Source organism: Electrophorus electricus, chromosome 4, assembly GCF_041902795.1.
Source record: "Electrophorus electricus isolate QZ-2024a chromosome 4, ASM4190279v1, whole genome shotgun sequence".
Classification (NCBI taxonomy): domain Eukaryota; kingdom Metazoa; phylum Chordata; class Actinopteri; order Gymnotiformes; family Gymnotidae; genus Electrophorus; species Electrophorus electricus.
The window spans coordinates 35,493,961-35,506,616 of record NC_137500.1 but is presented as its reverse complement, the minus strand read 5'-3'; the positions used below and the strand labels follow the sequence as shown (position 1 = coordinate 35,506,616).

General features: G+C 45.8%; 1 protein-coding gene across 8 annotated transcripts in view; it reads left to right on the top strand.

Annotated features, from left to right (window-relative positions):
- Window positions 1-9,054, top strand: part of raph1a (Ras association (RalGDS/AF-6) and pleckstrin homology domains 1a) — a 49,682-nt gene extending 40,628 nt beyond the window's left edge. For 6 of the 8 annotated variants that reach the window (XM_035535526.2, XM_035535528.2, XM_081713510.1 and 3 more), the window contains 8 exons: window positions 38-159; window positions 718-783; window positions 941-1,084; window positions 2,302-2,412; window positions 3,639-3,737; window positions 3,832-3,952; window positions 4,037-4,176; window positions 5,450-9,054. In XM_035535526.2, the coding sequence (XP_035391419.2) occupies window positions 38-159; window positions 718-783; window positions 941-1,084; window positions 2,302-2,412; window positions 3,639-3,737; window positions 3,832-3,952; window positions 4,037-4,176; window positions 5,450-7,585 (2,939 nt within the window). In that variant the 3' untranslated portion in view covers window positions 7,586-9,054. Of the gene's footprint in view, window positions 1-37; window positions 160-717; window positions 784-940; window positions 1,085-2,301; window positions 2,413-3,638; window positions 3,738-3,831; window positions 3,953-4,036; window positions 4,177-4,776; window positions 4,824-5,449 lie in introns of all 8 variants that reach the window. The other 2 variants (XM_081713511.1, XM_035535540.2) reach the window with 2 other exon arrangements.
- The last annotated feature ends 3,602 nt before the right edge of the window (window positions 9,055-12,656 follow it).

The following is a 12,656-nucleotide window of genomic DNA, read 5'->3' as shown; positions in this document are numbered from 1 at the left end:
TCAGGTACGTTAACCATTTGCTTCTGTGTTATTCCAGAGCGCATCTTCGAGGACCACGAGAACCTTGTGGAGAACCTGCTGAACTGGACCAGGGACAGCACCAACAGGCTAATGTTCATCGAACGTCTGGAGAAGTACGCGCTCTTCAAGAACCCACAGGTAGGGTGGGCCTCCCGCCGCAGCACAGCGGTTCACCTCTGGGGGAGCGTTCATATAGCACACGTGTATCTTGCAGTCCTGAGCAGAATACTGCATCTTGATTGAATGAAATCAGAAGAAGAAAATCAGTGTGCACAAAGCTTAAGTTTCAGTGAAGGCCTTGCTGAGCTGTTTTCTTTCTATTACTATAGCCAAGACTTGAGTGCTGTATTTAACTCTTAAAGCACTGTGAGGCAGTGAAGGTAAGCTGTAGCTTTTAAGTGTGAAGGGTGAGCAGGTGAGTGTGGCAGACATGTCCTGAGTAGACATGGCTGGGGACAGGTCTGTTTCCACCCATACGGAGAACAGCTACTGACCAGGTACTGTCCACTGTAGGTAGCTGAAGTGTCCAGCTGGTAGGTAGCTGGACCAGGCTGGACATCTGCCAGCATGACTTGGCGTTTTCCTCATTTCTCTTTACTTTCATTGTTACTATATGCTGTCATGAAAAATCCAGAAGTATTGATTTTGCGATGACTGTTCCATTTTAACCTCGTCTAACCTTCTGCACCTCATCAGAACTATTTGCTGGGGCGGAAAGAGACGTGTGAGATGACTGACAGGAATAAAGAAGCTCTGCTGGAGGTAACGGATGCTGTGGGATCTCTCGCGTAATATGAGAAACATACGCACACGTGCACAGAGTGCTGCAGATGGATTGACTTATTTAGGTCACATGAGAAATGTTATTTGGAGTAGGGGTCGTAGACGAGTGCGTGCGTGCGTGTGTGTGTGTCTGCAGGAATGTTTCTGTGGAAGCTCCATCAGTGTTCCGGAGATGGAGGGCGTCCTCTGGCTGAAAGAGGACGGTAAGAAGTCCTGGAAGAAGCGCTATTTCCTCTTAAGAGCCTCTGGAATATACTACGTGCCAAAGGGCAAAGCCAAGGTCAGTTTTCCATCAGACCCTCCATTTCTTCTTTCCTTCATACATTCTTTTCTCATCTGTTCTTACACATCCCTCTTTACTTACTGACACGTACACATGGTCATGTAAATCATTCATATACAACTGGCTAGCAGGTCTGCTCAGAGGAGGGCTGAGTCCTTTAGTACTTTCCAACAGCTTCACTGAAACATTAAAGCAATAATGTTAGAAAGACAGAAAAGATGCAAATGAGGGGTGTAGTAGTGTAGTGCAGCATGACAGTCCAAAGCATATGCCAGTTTAAAACTGAACATAACATAACCATCCTGTAGTTGCATTAACTGCGCTTGAGCAGTTTGGCAGGTGCATGCTTCCAAACGCAATCACTCTTCTGTGTAGGGTGTCCACGTTAAAAAGCCCTGAAACAGAGCGGACCAATTAGACCTAGAAATCTGTAGTATAGTTTTATTCAGCAAACATGGAACCTATTTATAGTAATTAAGTCTGGTATGGTGTACAAATGGAATGAAATTTTCTTTCTTACTCTTCCTAAGGATGTGCTGAGAACTAAAGTCACTTAGTTTTGGTGTTTTTACACCATTGCAAAATATCCTAACTAGCATTTAGATTGTGGACCTTCTGTGGTTAGCTGGTAGGTATCAGGCAATCTGTTAAACCAATGAAATACAAGGGATTTGCTCGACATGTATGCGACCCGGTGAATAATATTGATCAGTGGAAAGCAACTGCTAGTTTACTCCAGAAAGATGACAAATATGTGTCTGTCAAGCCGTTCTGCATGTCAGAGGACCGGGATCTGAAAAGCTGTCTGGCTTAAAAGTGAAATGTCTGGCCACCCTAATATGTGTACGTGCACACGTCTGCACATGCATGTGGCACATGTGCACGTTTGCATGTGTGCCTGTGTGCGCCCGTGTGTGTGTTTGCGTGTTTACATATGTCTGTTGGTCGTGCTACTGGTTCTGTGACTGCACCGGTTGTAAAATTCAGCAGCACTGTCTGTGTATACTGGGCTTCTCTAGACTGTAGTTTACAATGGTACTAAAATACAAGGGAGGATGACAGTTTCATGAGCTCATCGCAAGAGTGTCAGGCTCCCCCTGGTGGATGAAGCAATGCATTTTTGTTTTCAGACATGCCTAAGTTTTGAGCTCCAAGTTGAACCTGTTTAACATATTCGTATTGCCCTAAGTCCCACTTCCCATCATCCCCTGCAGACATCCAGAGACCTGGTGTGCTTCCTACAACTGGATCATGTGAACGTTTATCTGGGTCAGGACTACCGCAGCAAGTACAAGGCTCCCAGTGACTACTGCATGGCCCTGAAGGTAAAGACAGTATTCCTTGCAGAGTTACCTTAGACGTGTAGTTGTCTTCTGGTTCACTCTTTCTTTAAGCGGATGCTTTTATACAACAATTTAACAAAAAGAGGAGTGAACGGATACTCAGTGCTCCATATTTTTCAGTGCCTATACACGAAGTTATGAGCCACACACTTTTGCCCTGTTGTTGTTCTCTGTAGTAGCTGACTAATAGTAATTTGTCTTAGACTGAGCATTGCGCTTACAGTGGCTTATTTCACTAATTAGCTGTGCTGATAACTGACGATGTTTCTTAAACATGTATACATATGTGGCACATAAAAGGCATTTTGACATACCAGTGCTGTGCTGTAAATCTCAGAACCTAAGACGCCTGTGATCTTAGAATTCAAAGTCTCGAGTAGAAGAAGAGGAGCTCTTTGTTTGGGACAAACTGGCGTTATTTTTAAATGCGTATGGAACAGTAAAAGTGCTGTGCATCGCACACAGTCAAGTCCTGCCTTTTAACACAAGATGCTCTCCCAGAATTTCTACTGGTGTGGACCAGACAGGAAAATGCCGCTGCCAAGGGAGACTGACGTTTGAGATGCTCGAAGAGCCAGACACTTCCTGTGCTCTTCAGCTTCCTTAGTTTAAACGTTGTGAACCACGGTTAGTGTAGACATGTGCATGTCACAAAAAGAGACATTTAAAACTTTGGCCAGATTACTTATGATTAATCTATTAAGAGTAATCTATTTATTTGTTCAAATTGCCGCAATATAGGCAAAGGCACTTACAAGCTAATGTCTAATTTGACTGCCTGGTTTTGTGCTGCCACCTAGAGGAATACAGAAGAGTGACACTCAATCTGAAGTTTCTTCTAGCTGTGAAATATCAGAGCAGCATAATATAGACAGAATATTGTGTTAAATTGCTACATATTGCATTTGCAATTCCCCATGTATTATATTAAAAACACATTGGTGAACCAGATACTTCATGATCAAATAATGGCCTTTGACCGAATTTATGTACATTTGTGTGAATGCTGGGACTCCTCAAAAAAAAAACAAAAAAACATCCACTCCCCTGCAGCAGCAGGTCAGGAAGGTCATGGCACACAGTAAAGGAAAGTGTCCATTGGCATTTTGCAAGCAAATCCCAACAATGTGATTAGCAAACACATGTTTTGTGGCCGTCTGAACTCCAGGGTCTTGAATAGCAGCGTTCATTCTGATTTCATTGTGCAGCACCCTCAGATTCAGAAGAAATCTCAGTATATCAAGTACCTGTGCTGCGATGATGTCCGAACCCTGCACCAGTGGGTCAACGGAATACGCATTGCCAAGGTAACGGCTCCTTTGTGGCTGACGTTGTCGAGTGTTTTAAACTTGCCATGTGCAGTTAACTCGCAACTCGTTAAACCGCCCTGTTTGCACGCAGTATGGGAAGCAGCTATATGTGAACTACCAGGAGGCCATGAAGCGCACCGAAGCTGCCCACGACTGGTCCTCACTCTCCAGCTCCAGCATCAAGTCCGGCTCCAGCTCCTCCAGTCTTCCAGGTAAGACCCCCGAAGCTGCATGGACTGTTGACTCAGGAAAGGCCGGACCGAAAATGATGACCCACCTTTTGCAAACATCTGCAGAATCCCAGTCCAACCACTCCAGCCAGTCGGACAGCGGTGTGTCGGAGACGGTTTCCTCCGGTCACGTGCGCGCTCAGAGTGTGGTGAGCTCCATCTTCTCAGAGGCTTGGAAGAGAGGCAGCCAGGCTGAGGACCCCAAGGTGCTCTGACGCGTCACTGCAGGCTGCTTGCCTTCCTCCTCCCATTACTGCCTCCTGTCTCATCTCCCTCATGCTGTACTCGTCTCTTATGCCGACTCGCTTGTCATATTCCTCTCTCACGAACTCTCGGGAGCTTTGCTCTTGTTTTGGCGGGACACCGTCATACAACCTCGCAGATGGTTTAATGCCAATGTTAAATGAAGGGATAACTGTCCACAGTGGTGATCATGAAGCCTCTGAAGGACTCCAGAGTTCAGTTCTGGTCCAGTTCTCATCCACATTTGAATGCCTCCTAATGGCAGCCCATTGCCGACCGTGTGAAGGAAAGTACATTTGCAGGATAGTTGTAGCCTAATGTGTAAAAAACCATGGAAAACGTTTTCAGGATAACGGGTATTTTGTGTGATGTTATAGCAGCAGAAGGCGCCGTTTAGCTCTGCTCTTCGCAACTCCATATTCATCATATGTTGGCCGGTGCACCTCCCCGAGGGCGTGGACAAATGTGATTGCAGGATTTATGACCTGGTGTGACATCAGAGGTTGCTGACCCAGTGCACTCTGGGAGACTGCTGATTCCTCTCCTCTCCTCTCCTCTCTTAGGGTCAAGTCACACAAGGCCATGCCCTCATGCACTGGCAGGGATGGAGGTTAGGGGTGTGAAAACCCTCACACTCTAACACTGGAGTTTTTCCCCCTTATCCCCATGTAACCTTTAGACAACTAACCACTTGTTCCTGTACAGCAGTTCACTCTTTGCGTGTGTTGGTGAATGTTGCCTAATGTGGGAAGGGTTGGAGTGTGAGAGTCTCTATGGCTTGTGTTAACTTTTAATGGATTCCCACGTAATATCGTAGGATTAACTCAGCGTAGCTTGACTGCAGTGTCTTGTATTTACAAAGTGTGCTTTTGAGAGAACAGGACTACGTTTCAGAGAGGTAAGCGCCATGGAAATGGTCAAACATCTCTTGTACTGAACGTCTGCTGAACACGTGTTGGACCACATGGAGAGGTGGCCATTTTGTTACAGAGTGTGGCGGTTGTGTTTGGTGTTTCTGCATGCTCAGCAGACCTGATCAATAGGGTCCCTGTCTTCACTCTGTGTCATCCATTTCCGACCACTTTAGATTTGTGTTCAGCACTTTTTTATGTCTCTCTTTCATGTAAATTCATTTCATCCTCTCTTGCTAACTTCCTTGCACATGTTAAACTAAGCATCTGTAAGCCATGTTTTTAGTCTTTCACTGACGGTCTCTGCTCTTTCTGTCTTCTATAGATGAGAATGGATACATCCCCACCCGCACAGCCTAACAGAGCCTCTTACCCTCTCCAGCTGCCCCAGATACCCCCGCTGCCCCAAGCTGCCCTATCCCATGGCAGCTACCCCAGCGTATCGCCCCAGTCCCCTCCTTCTCCGCCATCGCCGCCGCCTCCACCTCCCCCTCCTCCACCCTTGCCTACCCCCACCTACCACTCCAACCCCATCATGTTCACCAAGTACAGCACCATAGCCAGGCTGCATAACATCTCCCAGACGCCGGGGCTCTACAAGCAGACCCCTCTGCTGGCAGCCGTGCAGCAACTGCAGCAACAGGCCACGCCCCCCAACCCTCCCCCGCAGTCCATGAAACCAGTGATGAACCACAACGCAACTCCGGCACCACCCCCCCCACCGCCTCCGTCAGCACCTGCACCAGGATCCGCCATGGCGGTCCTTAAGATGGGCCCCCCAAGCCCTCAGCCTCAATTAATCCCTCCACCTCCTCCAGAGGACGAGCCCTCGGCTCCGCCCGATTACACCCAGAGCAATGGCGTGCTTCCTCCGCCACCACCCACGGAGCAGTTCCAATACCCTCCGCCCCTCAGTGCCAGTGGGCTCCAGCAGTTCCTGGCTCAGAAGTTTCCCAACATGAGCTATGACTTTTCGCCGCTCGCACAAGACCGGGCAGCAACTCCACCTGCCCTGCCCCCGGTGTCTTTCTCACCTCCGCCTCCTCAGCAGGTAGTGGGGCCCCCTCCTGCACCACCCAAAACGTTTGCCGGAGGATTTCTGCCCCTGACGGCCCCCAAACCGCCTGGACCTGGAAACTGCCTGTCCCCAGTCTCCCCCGTACCTCCACCTCTGTCCCCAACATCATCCACCTATATGAAGAAGCAGGAGAGCTTCTCCGGTGGCCACAGTCCCAGCCAGCCTCCACCCACCTTACCCAAGCAGCACAGCTTCTCCTCAAAACCACCACCTTTGTCCACTGCCACATCCCCGACACCGTCACTGGTCAAACAGCTCGCAAACCAGTTCCCTGGAGCTCTGGATGCTTCTAAAAGCCCCTTGTCCCCTCCAGTGGTCAAAGCCAAGCCCAAATGGCAGCCAGGTGGACAGGCCCAGCCCCAGTCTCCTGAGTTCCCCCCTCCTCCACCCGAGAGCAGCCTAGACTTCCCTCCCCCACCTCCTGTACCAAGCCCCCCTCCTTCTAAAATAGGGTCACCAATCAAGAAATCGCCCTCCACCTCCTCCAACTCTTCAACCAGCTCGGCAGGGAAGAGACCTCCCCCGACCCCGCAGAGAAATTCCAGCATAAAGTCGAACACCTCCGTTGAGTACCAAGAATCAAAAAAAGTGGAGGACCTAGTGAGCATGTTTGCTCCGCCCAGCCAGCCCACCAGCTCCTTTTCCACTCCCTCTTCCACAACCGGCTCCCCGTCCAGGGAATCCTCCGTGAGCTTCCGGGCGTCAACCAAACCAGGCAAGATCAACCTGGCCAATCTTCCACTGGCTCTCCAGAGCAAACCCGGACAGGGCCGGCAGCCCAACTCGGACTTCCCCTCCCCCCCTCCTGAGTGCGACTTCCCCCCTCCGCCTCCGGACTCCGAGCTCCTGCCTCCTCCCCCTCCACCTCTGGAGATGCACGGCGTAGCCCCCAAAGTGGCCGTGGTCAACCCCCAGCCCCAACTTTCCGCCGGAACGTCCTCGTGGAAACAGAGCTCGCTGAGGAAGACGCCCCCTCCGCCTATGCAGCGTCGCAGCAGTGGCCCCGCCGAGCCGCTGGTCCTGTCCCCGCCGGCCCAGCAGATCCCGCTCGCCTCCTTCGGGCCGTCGCTGCCCCCCACCTCCCCTAAGGGAAACCTGTCCGTCCAGCCCAACTTCCTGGAGGACCTCAACAGGACTTTAAAGAGGAAGTCCATGTCCCGGCACGGCTCCCTCACCGCCTCGCGCATCTCGGCCAAACTGGAGCCCGTAGCCACCATGGACGACATGGCCCTCCCACCCCCGCCCCCCGAGCTGCTGCTGGGCCAGCAGACGAAGGGCGGCTACGCGGGGGCCAACATCTCAGGCTATGCAACGTTACGGCGGGGGCCGCCACCGGCGCCGCCCAAAAGGGACCAGAACACCAGACTGACCAGGGAGTGGTAGACGAGGCGCACCGGGGCGCGTCCGTGTTCCTCCGCGCGACTGACGGGCCGTGTGAAGAACGCTGCTCCTCATATAGGACACTCCTCATTTAAACCGCAGTTATCATCACAGTATGAAAAAAGCAAGCCAAACCACCTAGAGCATAAGCTTCTCCGCGTGTTCGTGCCGCTTCGCAAATACGTGTAAGCAGTTATACAAAACCAGTGACGACAAGGACACTGCCGTTATTTTAAAGTAGGTACTGCATGGACTCCAGCCTGAGGAAAGGGATAACATGTGTCTGTATAATAAAGATGTATCTGGAAATTAAGGGTGGGGACGGCGCTTTTACCTTTTTATATGAAATTATTTAATACCTGAAATATATTCTTATTTTAAAGTTTAGTTTTTAAACCCTCGACTGTATGCGTTAAAAACGTGACTAGAATTCAGGGTTGATGGAGATGTGTGTGTGTGTGTGTGTGTGTGTTTTGTCTGAGTGGTTTGGTCGATCCTCTCAGAGGAAGAAGAGGAGAAGGAAGGTAATGGTTAGGTACCGTTTGCCTTTGGCTTAATTCTTATTCTGTAAATCCAGAGTTTCAAGAATGGCACAGACGGGTTGCATATGTCCTGAATGAAGTAATCTCAAATTCTCCTGTAACGCACCTACGTGGATGACATCCTATTATTACTGCTACACAACCGGACAGAAAAAAAAAGTCAATATTGAGGGGAAAACACTTGCTTTGGTTAGAACCCTTTAGCATCCGGATTTTGAGACAAACTGACCCTACTCCCCATGTAAGAGGCTATTTAGCCTGACTGTATCTGGGACTGGATGTGTTCTGTTTTTGTTGGTTACATTGCTATCTATCTGTACATACTGCAGCTATTCCTGACTTTAACAGATACTCTTAGCTCTGTGGCTTTGTGACATATTAGGGGAAAAATGTATTGTTACCCTGATAATTTGCATTGCGCCATACGACCGTTACTCCCAATTCAAAATTAAAGTGCTTCTCCTATCTGGGTCCATTTCTTACTATAGCAGAGCCAGATACATGCATTAGTCTTGCACGTACGCCATTAGCTTGTTCTCCTTTCTAGCTTTCTAGCATTTAATGAACGTAGTTGGGGCAGGCTGGTTTGAGTCCAGTTCCCAGTCTCCGAAGCACCTGACCTTTGAACTTTGGCCAGTGAACTTTAGGGTCAGGAATGGAGCAAGATGTCACCTTATGATGATGCAGCGTAACGTTTTCTGTCTCCCTTGCCCAAGGTTACCCAAGGTTGCCCCAAATGTTTACCATTTTGCCATCAGCCTACTGTTCGCCCAGATTGACTAAGTGGGAAACAGCTGAACTGCCATAAACTTGAGAGCACACTGCTAATGAAGCCTGTTAAAGTCGGGAGTATTTTAGATAAAATACATGAGAAAGTAAATGTCTGTTGCATTTCAAATGAACAATATAAATGTGTACCTCATGCAGTGAGCTGACTCAGTGCCCCCTTTTTCCCCCGCCACCGTGTCTGTGTCTGTGATTGGATGGAAACAGCCATTTTAAACTTTATGTATCTAATTATGGAATATAAATATGCCTATTTGCATGTAAGCATCTTTAGTGAGCATGATGGCCTCAACATTTGTGCAGACCATTTCCACTTTTGTAATGGATGTGGAATATAACCTATATTTTCTCGACAAAGGTAAAGAAACAAACAAACAAAAAAGCATGTGAGCATTAATTGCATATGGTTGTAGTCCTAATTGTCACTTCTTTAACCTTATTTCAGTAGGTATTGCACAACCGTATGTCCTAGTTCAACATAAAACAAACACTTCAACTCTTGACTGATACAGATATTGTATAACAATCCTTTTTTACAGGTGCATTGGTTAAGACGACCTGCCCAAGAAACATTTGTAATAAGGTGTCTAATTTGGCAACTGCTCTTGTAGTTCCTGTGTTAATTTCTGAGTATCCAATTACAGCAGAAGTCTGGAGCAGGTACAACGTCCGCTACACACTGATCCCAGGACAGTGGAACATCTGCCAGGCCTACAGCTGAACCCCAGCAAAGAAAGGAAGCTTCCAGAAGCACGGAGACCTTCAACACCCTCAGTCTACACACACAGAGCAGAGGTGTGAGGTTTATCTGGTATCGTTTACTATAAAATAGGTTGCAAATAACAATGTTACTGGTTAGAATAAAATAGTGTAGGTATTATTCCGATGATGGGGTTGGGGAAGTCCAGTGGGATGTACTGTACATGCCTTACATTTGACAGTCCCCATCTGCAAGGACAGCTGTGAAAGGCTCCCATGTGACCCGTGAGACAAGCGTCTCCGTTATGCCGAACTTGAGAACGAGGTCATACGTGTTGGAGTTCACCAGCTGGACCTCCGAGTGCAAAAAGATCATTAGTGACACTAGAGATCCTTGATACATGCACACCTACGACAACTACGGCCTCGTAATCATTAGATTCTGTATTAATGCACCAGTTTTTTAAACCAATAAAACCATTGCAGTGTTAGTTACTTTGCTGCTTTGAGTTGTGCCTAAATCATCCTCACCCGTGATAAAATATGGTTTATTGCTTTAGTAAAAACGCATGTTCTGACCAGAGTATATGAGTGGAGTGGAAGAATCTTCTGCTCCTCACTCAGTGTTCTGCATTCCAACTATGCGCTCCATTAACCACTCCTCTCTAGCCAGAACAAAATGCTTTATATGTATTTTAAAATGAGTTCTTTAACAAAAACTTAAACCACTTTATGAAGTATTTATCCACTCTCTGCTCCACTCTTACTCCACAAGTCATATATGCTCTGATTCTGACGCCATTAAAATGGAAGAACCACCAGAGGGCATCAGTCTTCCGTAGGCCTGCTCGTCTTGCGTTCTGAAAGCTATGTTCTAAGCAGCTCTGAGAAGGGAAGCCCAGGTCTCGTCACACACACACACACACACACACACACACACACACACACACACACACACACACACACACCATTCTTCAGAATCTAAATCCAACCTTAATATAGCACACTGGTCCAACCAATCATAATGCCAAGGGTGTTGGAGCTAAACTCTGCAGAGTGGTATATCTCCAGGGCTGGAGTCTAGAAACCCTGGAACCGCAGGGTACAATACTGGGAACACACCGCAAGAGGCAGGGCAGAGGAAAATGTTATTTGGGGGCCTCCCTCAGATCAGTGGGCTCACACCACCATAGTTATGTAGTGACATTATTATATTGTGTTATTACAGTTATATTATTATTAGCCAATGTCATTAAATTATTATTGCACAGTATTAATACATTACACATTGTTAATACATTATTACTACTACCAGCCAGAGGAGGATGCCCCCACCCACCCCAATATATCTTACTGTTATTACAGTGTTATTACACTGTTATTATTCTGCATTATTGCCAAACTCTGAAATCAAGCACAAAATTAATGATGTTTATGCAACATAAGGAAGGGGCGAAGGGGAGAAATTCTGATAAATTAGTCTGAAAATAAGAAAACATGTTCCCTGGTTCTTTAAAAGGATGAACAACTTAAAAAGCTTATCAAGTAACACTGTCAGGATCACAATTTTCTATTATAGTTTTAGGTAAAATCAAGTGAAATGTAATTACAAGTAAAAATATTAAAATTAATTATTCAAATTAACATTCATTTAATTTCCCATTTAAGATGAAAGATTTTGAACACTACAGTTTGAAAGTTCATCTTTTTCATACAATGAAATGCCTGTAGTGAGGCTCACAGTAAATGTATGCTAGAAGCTTGGGGGAAAAAAACCCTCAACAATAGAACATTTAACAGTGTATGTGCAGTATATAGAAGTACAGTTTACAGTGTAAGATGCTTGTATAAATTATAAAAAATATCAAATTATAGAATGCACTGATTTAGTAGAGTTGTAACAATACCCTCTGCTCACCATTTGGTTAGATTCACTCTATTACATTCATAATTCAATTTTCTCAAGATATTTGAAACTACATTTTAACAAAGTTAAACAACCTTTTTTAATTTCTTAAGTGTAGAATCAACATAAAGGAATGCTTTCACTTGGCTATTTAATATATCATGTTTTATCATTTATGAAGCATAAACAATGCAAAATACTGTGCAAAAAATGTATTCCTCTGCAATTAACATTCAAAGAAAATTCAAAGAACATTGGTTTATAATGCACTACTGTATCAGAATGTGCTATTGTAACAGCTTCACCATAGGTCACGTCCAATCGTGTCACGATGCATCATTACATTCTTACAAACTCCAGGTTTATAAATACACAGAGCTTTTAATAAGGTTGCCTCTTTAAATTTAACATTGTGCTCCAGTTACTTGGGATCTGGGCCTGTAGAACCACGCTTGTGTATGGATAGTGTCTTTTGTGTGTTAGGAGAGTCGAGTCAATTTTTGTTTTTTCTTGTATACTCAGAGTGTATTTGTATTTGTATCTGCACAAAACTGCAAGGAATATGCACTGTTGGATTTAGCCTTTAAATTGTTTATGTAGAAATAAGCACTGAAAGAAAACAAAGAATTTAGTCCTGACTACAGCATGTTACTCGGACAGAAAATTGGCAAGGAAAACCAACTAAAGTTAATGGCCATTTAATCACATAGCTCAGAATTAAAAAGCAATATTGTCTACTTTTGCCTTTTATTCATGTTGGCGTGTATTCATTTGTGGCAAAATACAGTATCGTTTATGTATAATGTTTATAGGACATTTTCTAGTTAAGAAAGCATTGTAACAGGATATATTATCTAATTAAGCTTGATAAGGTTTTATATTAATTTTTTTTCCTACGCTGTTTAAATTTAGTGCCAAGAATTTGAATAAATACATATTTTTAGTCTTACCTTGGTTTACCTTAAATATTTCGGAATGTAACCAACTTTTTCCTCCCTGTTCTCTGGCAGGCTTGCTGTTCAATGCAATAATGAATGAAGGCGACAGAGGGCAGCATGTGGATGGATGGACTACAATCTGCACATATAGAAAGAACACAGTACATGAATGTATGTGCGTGCATGTATGGTTTTCAACATTT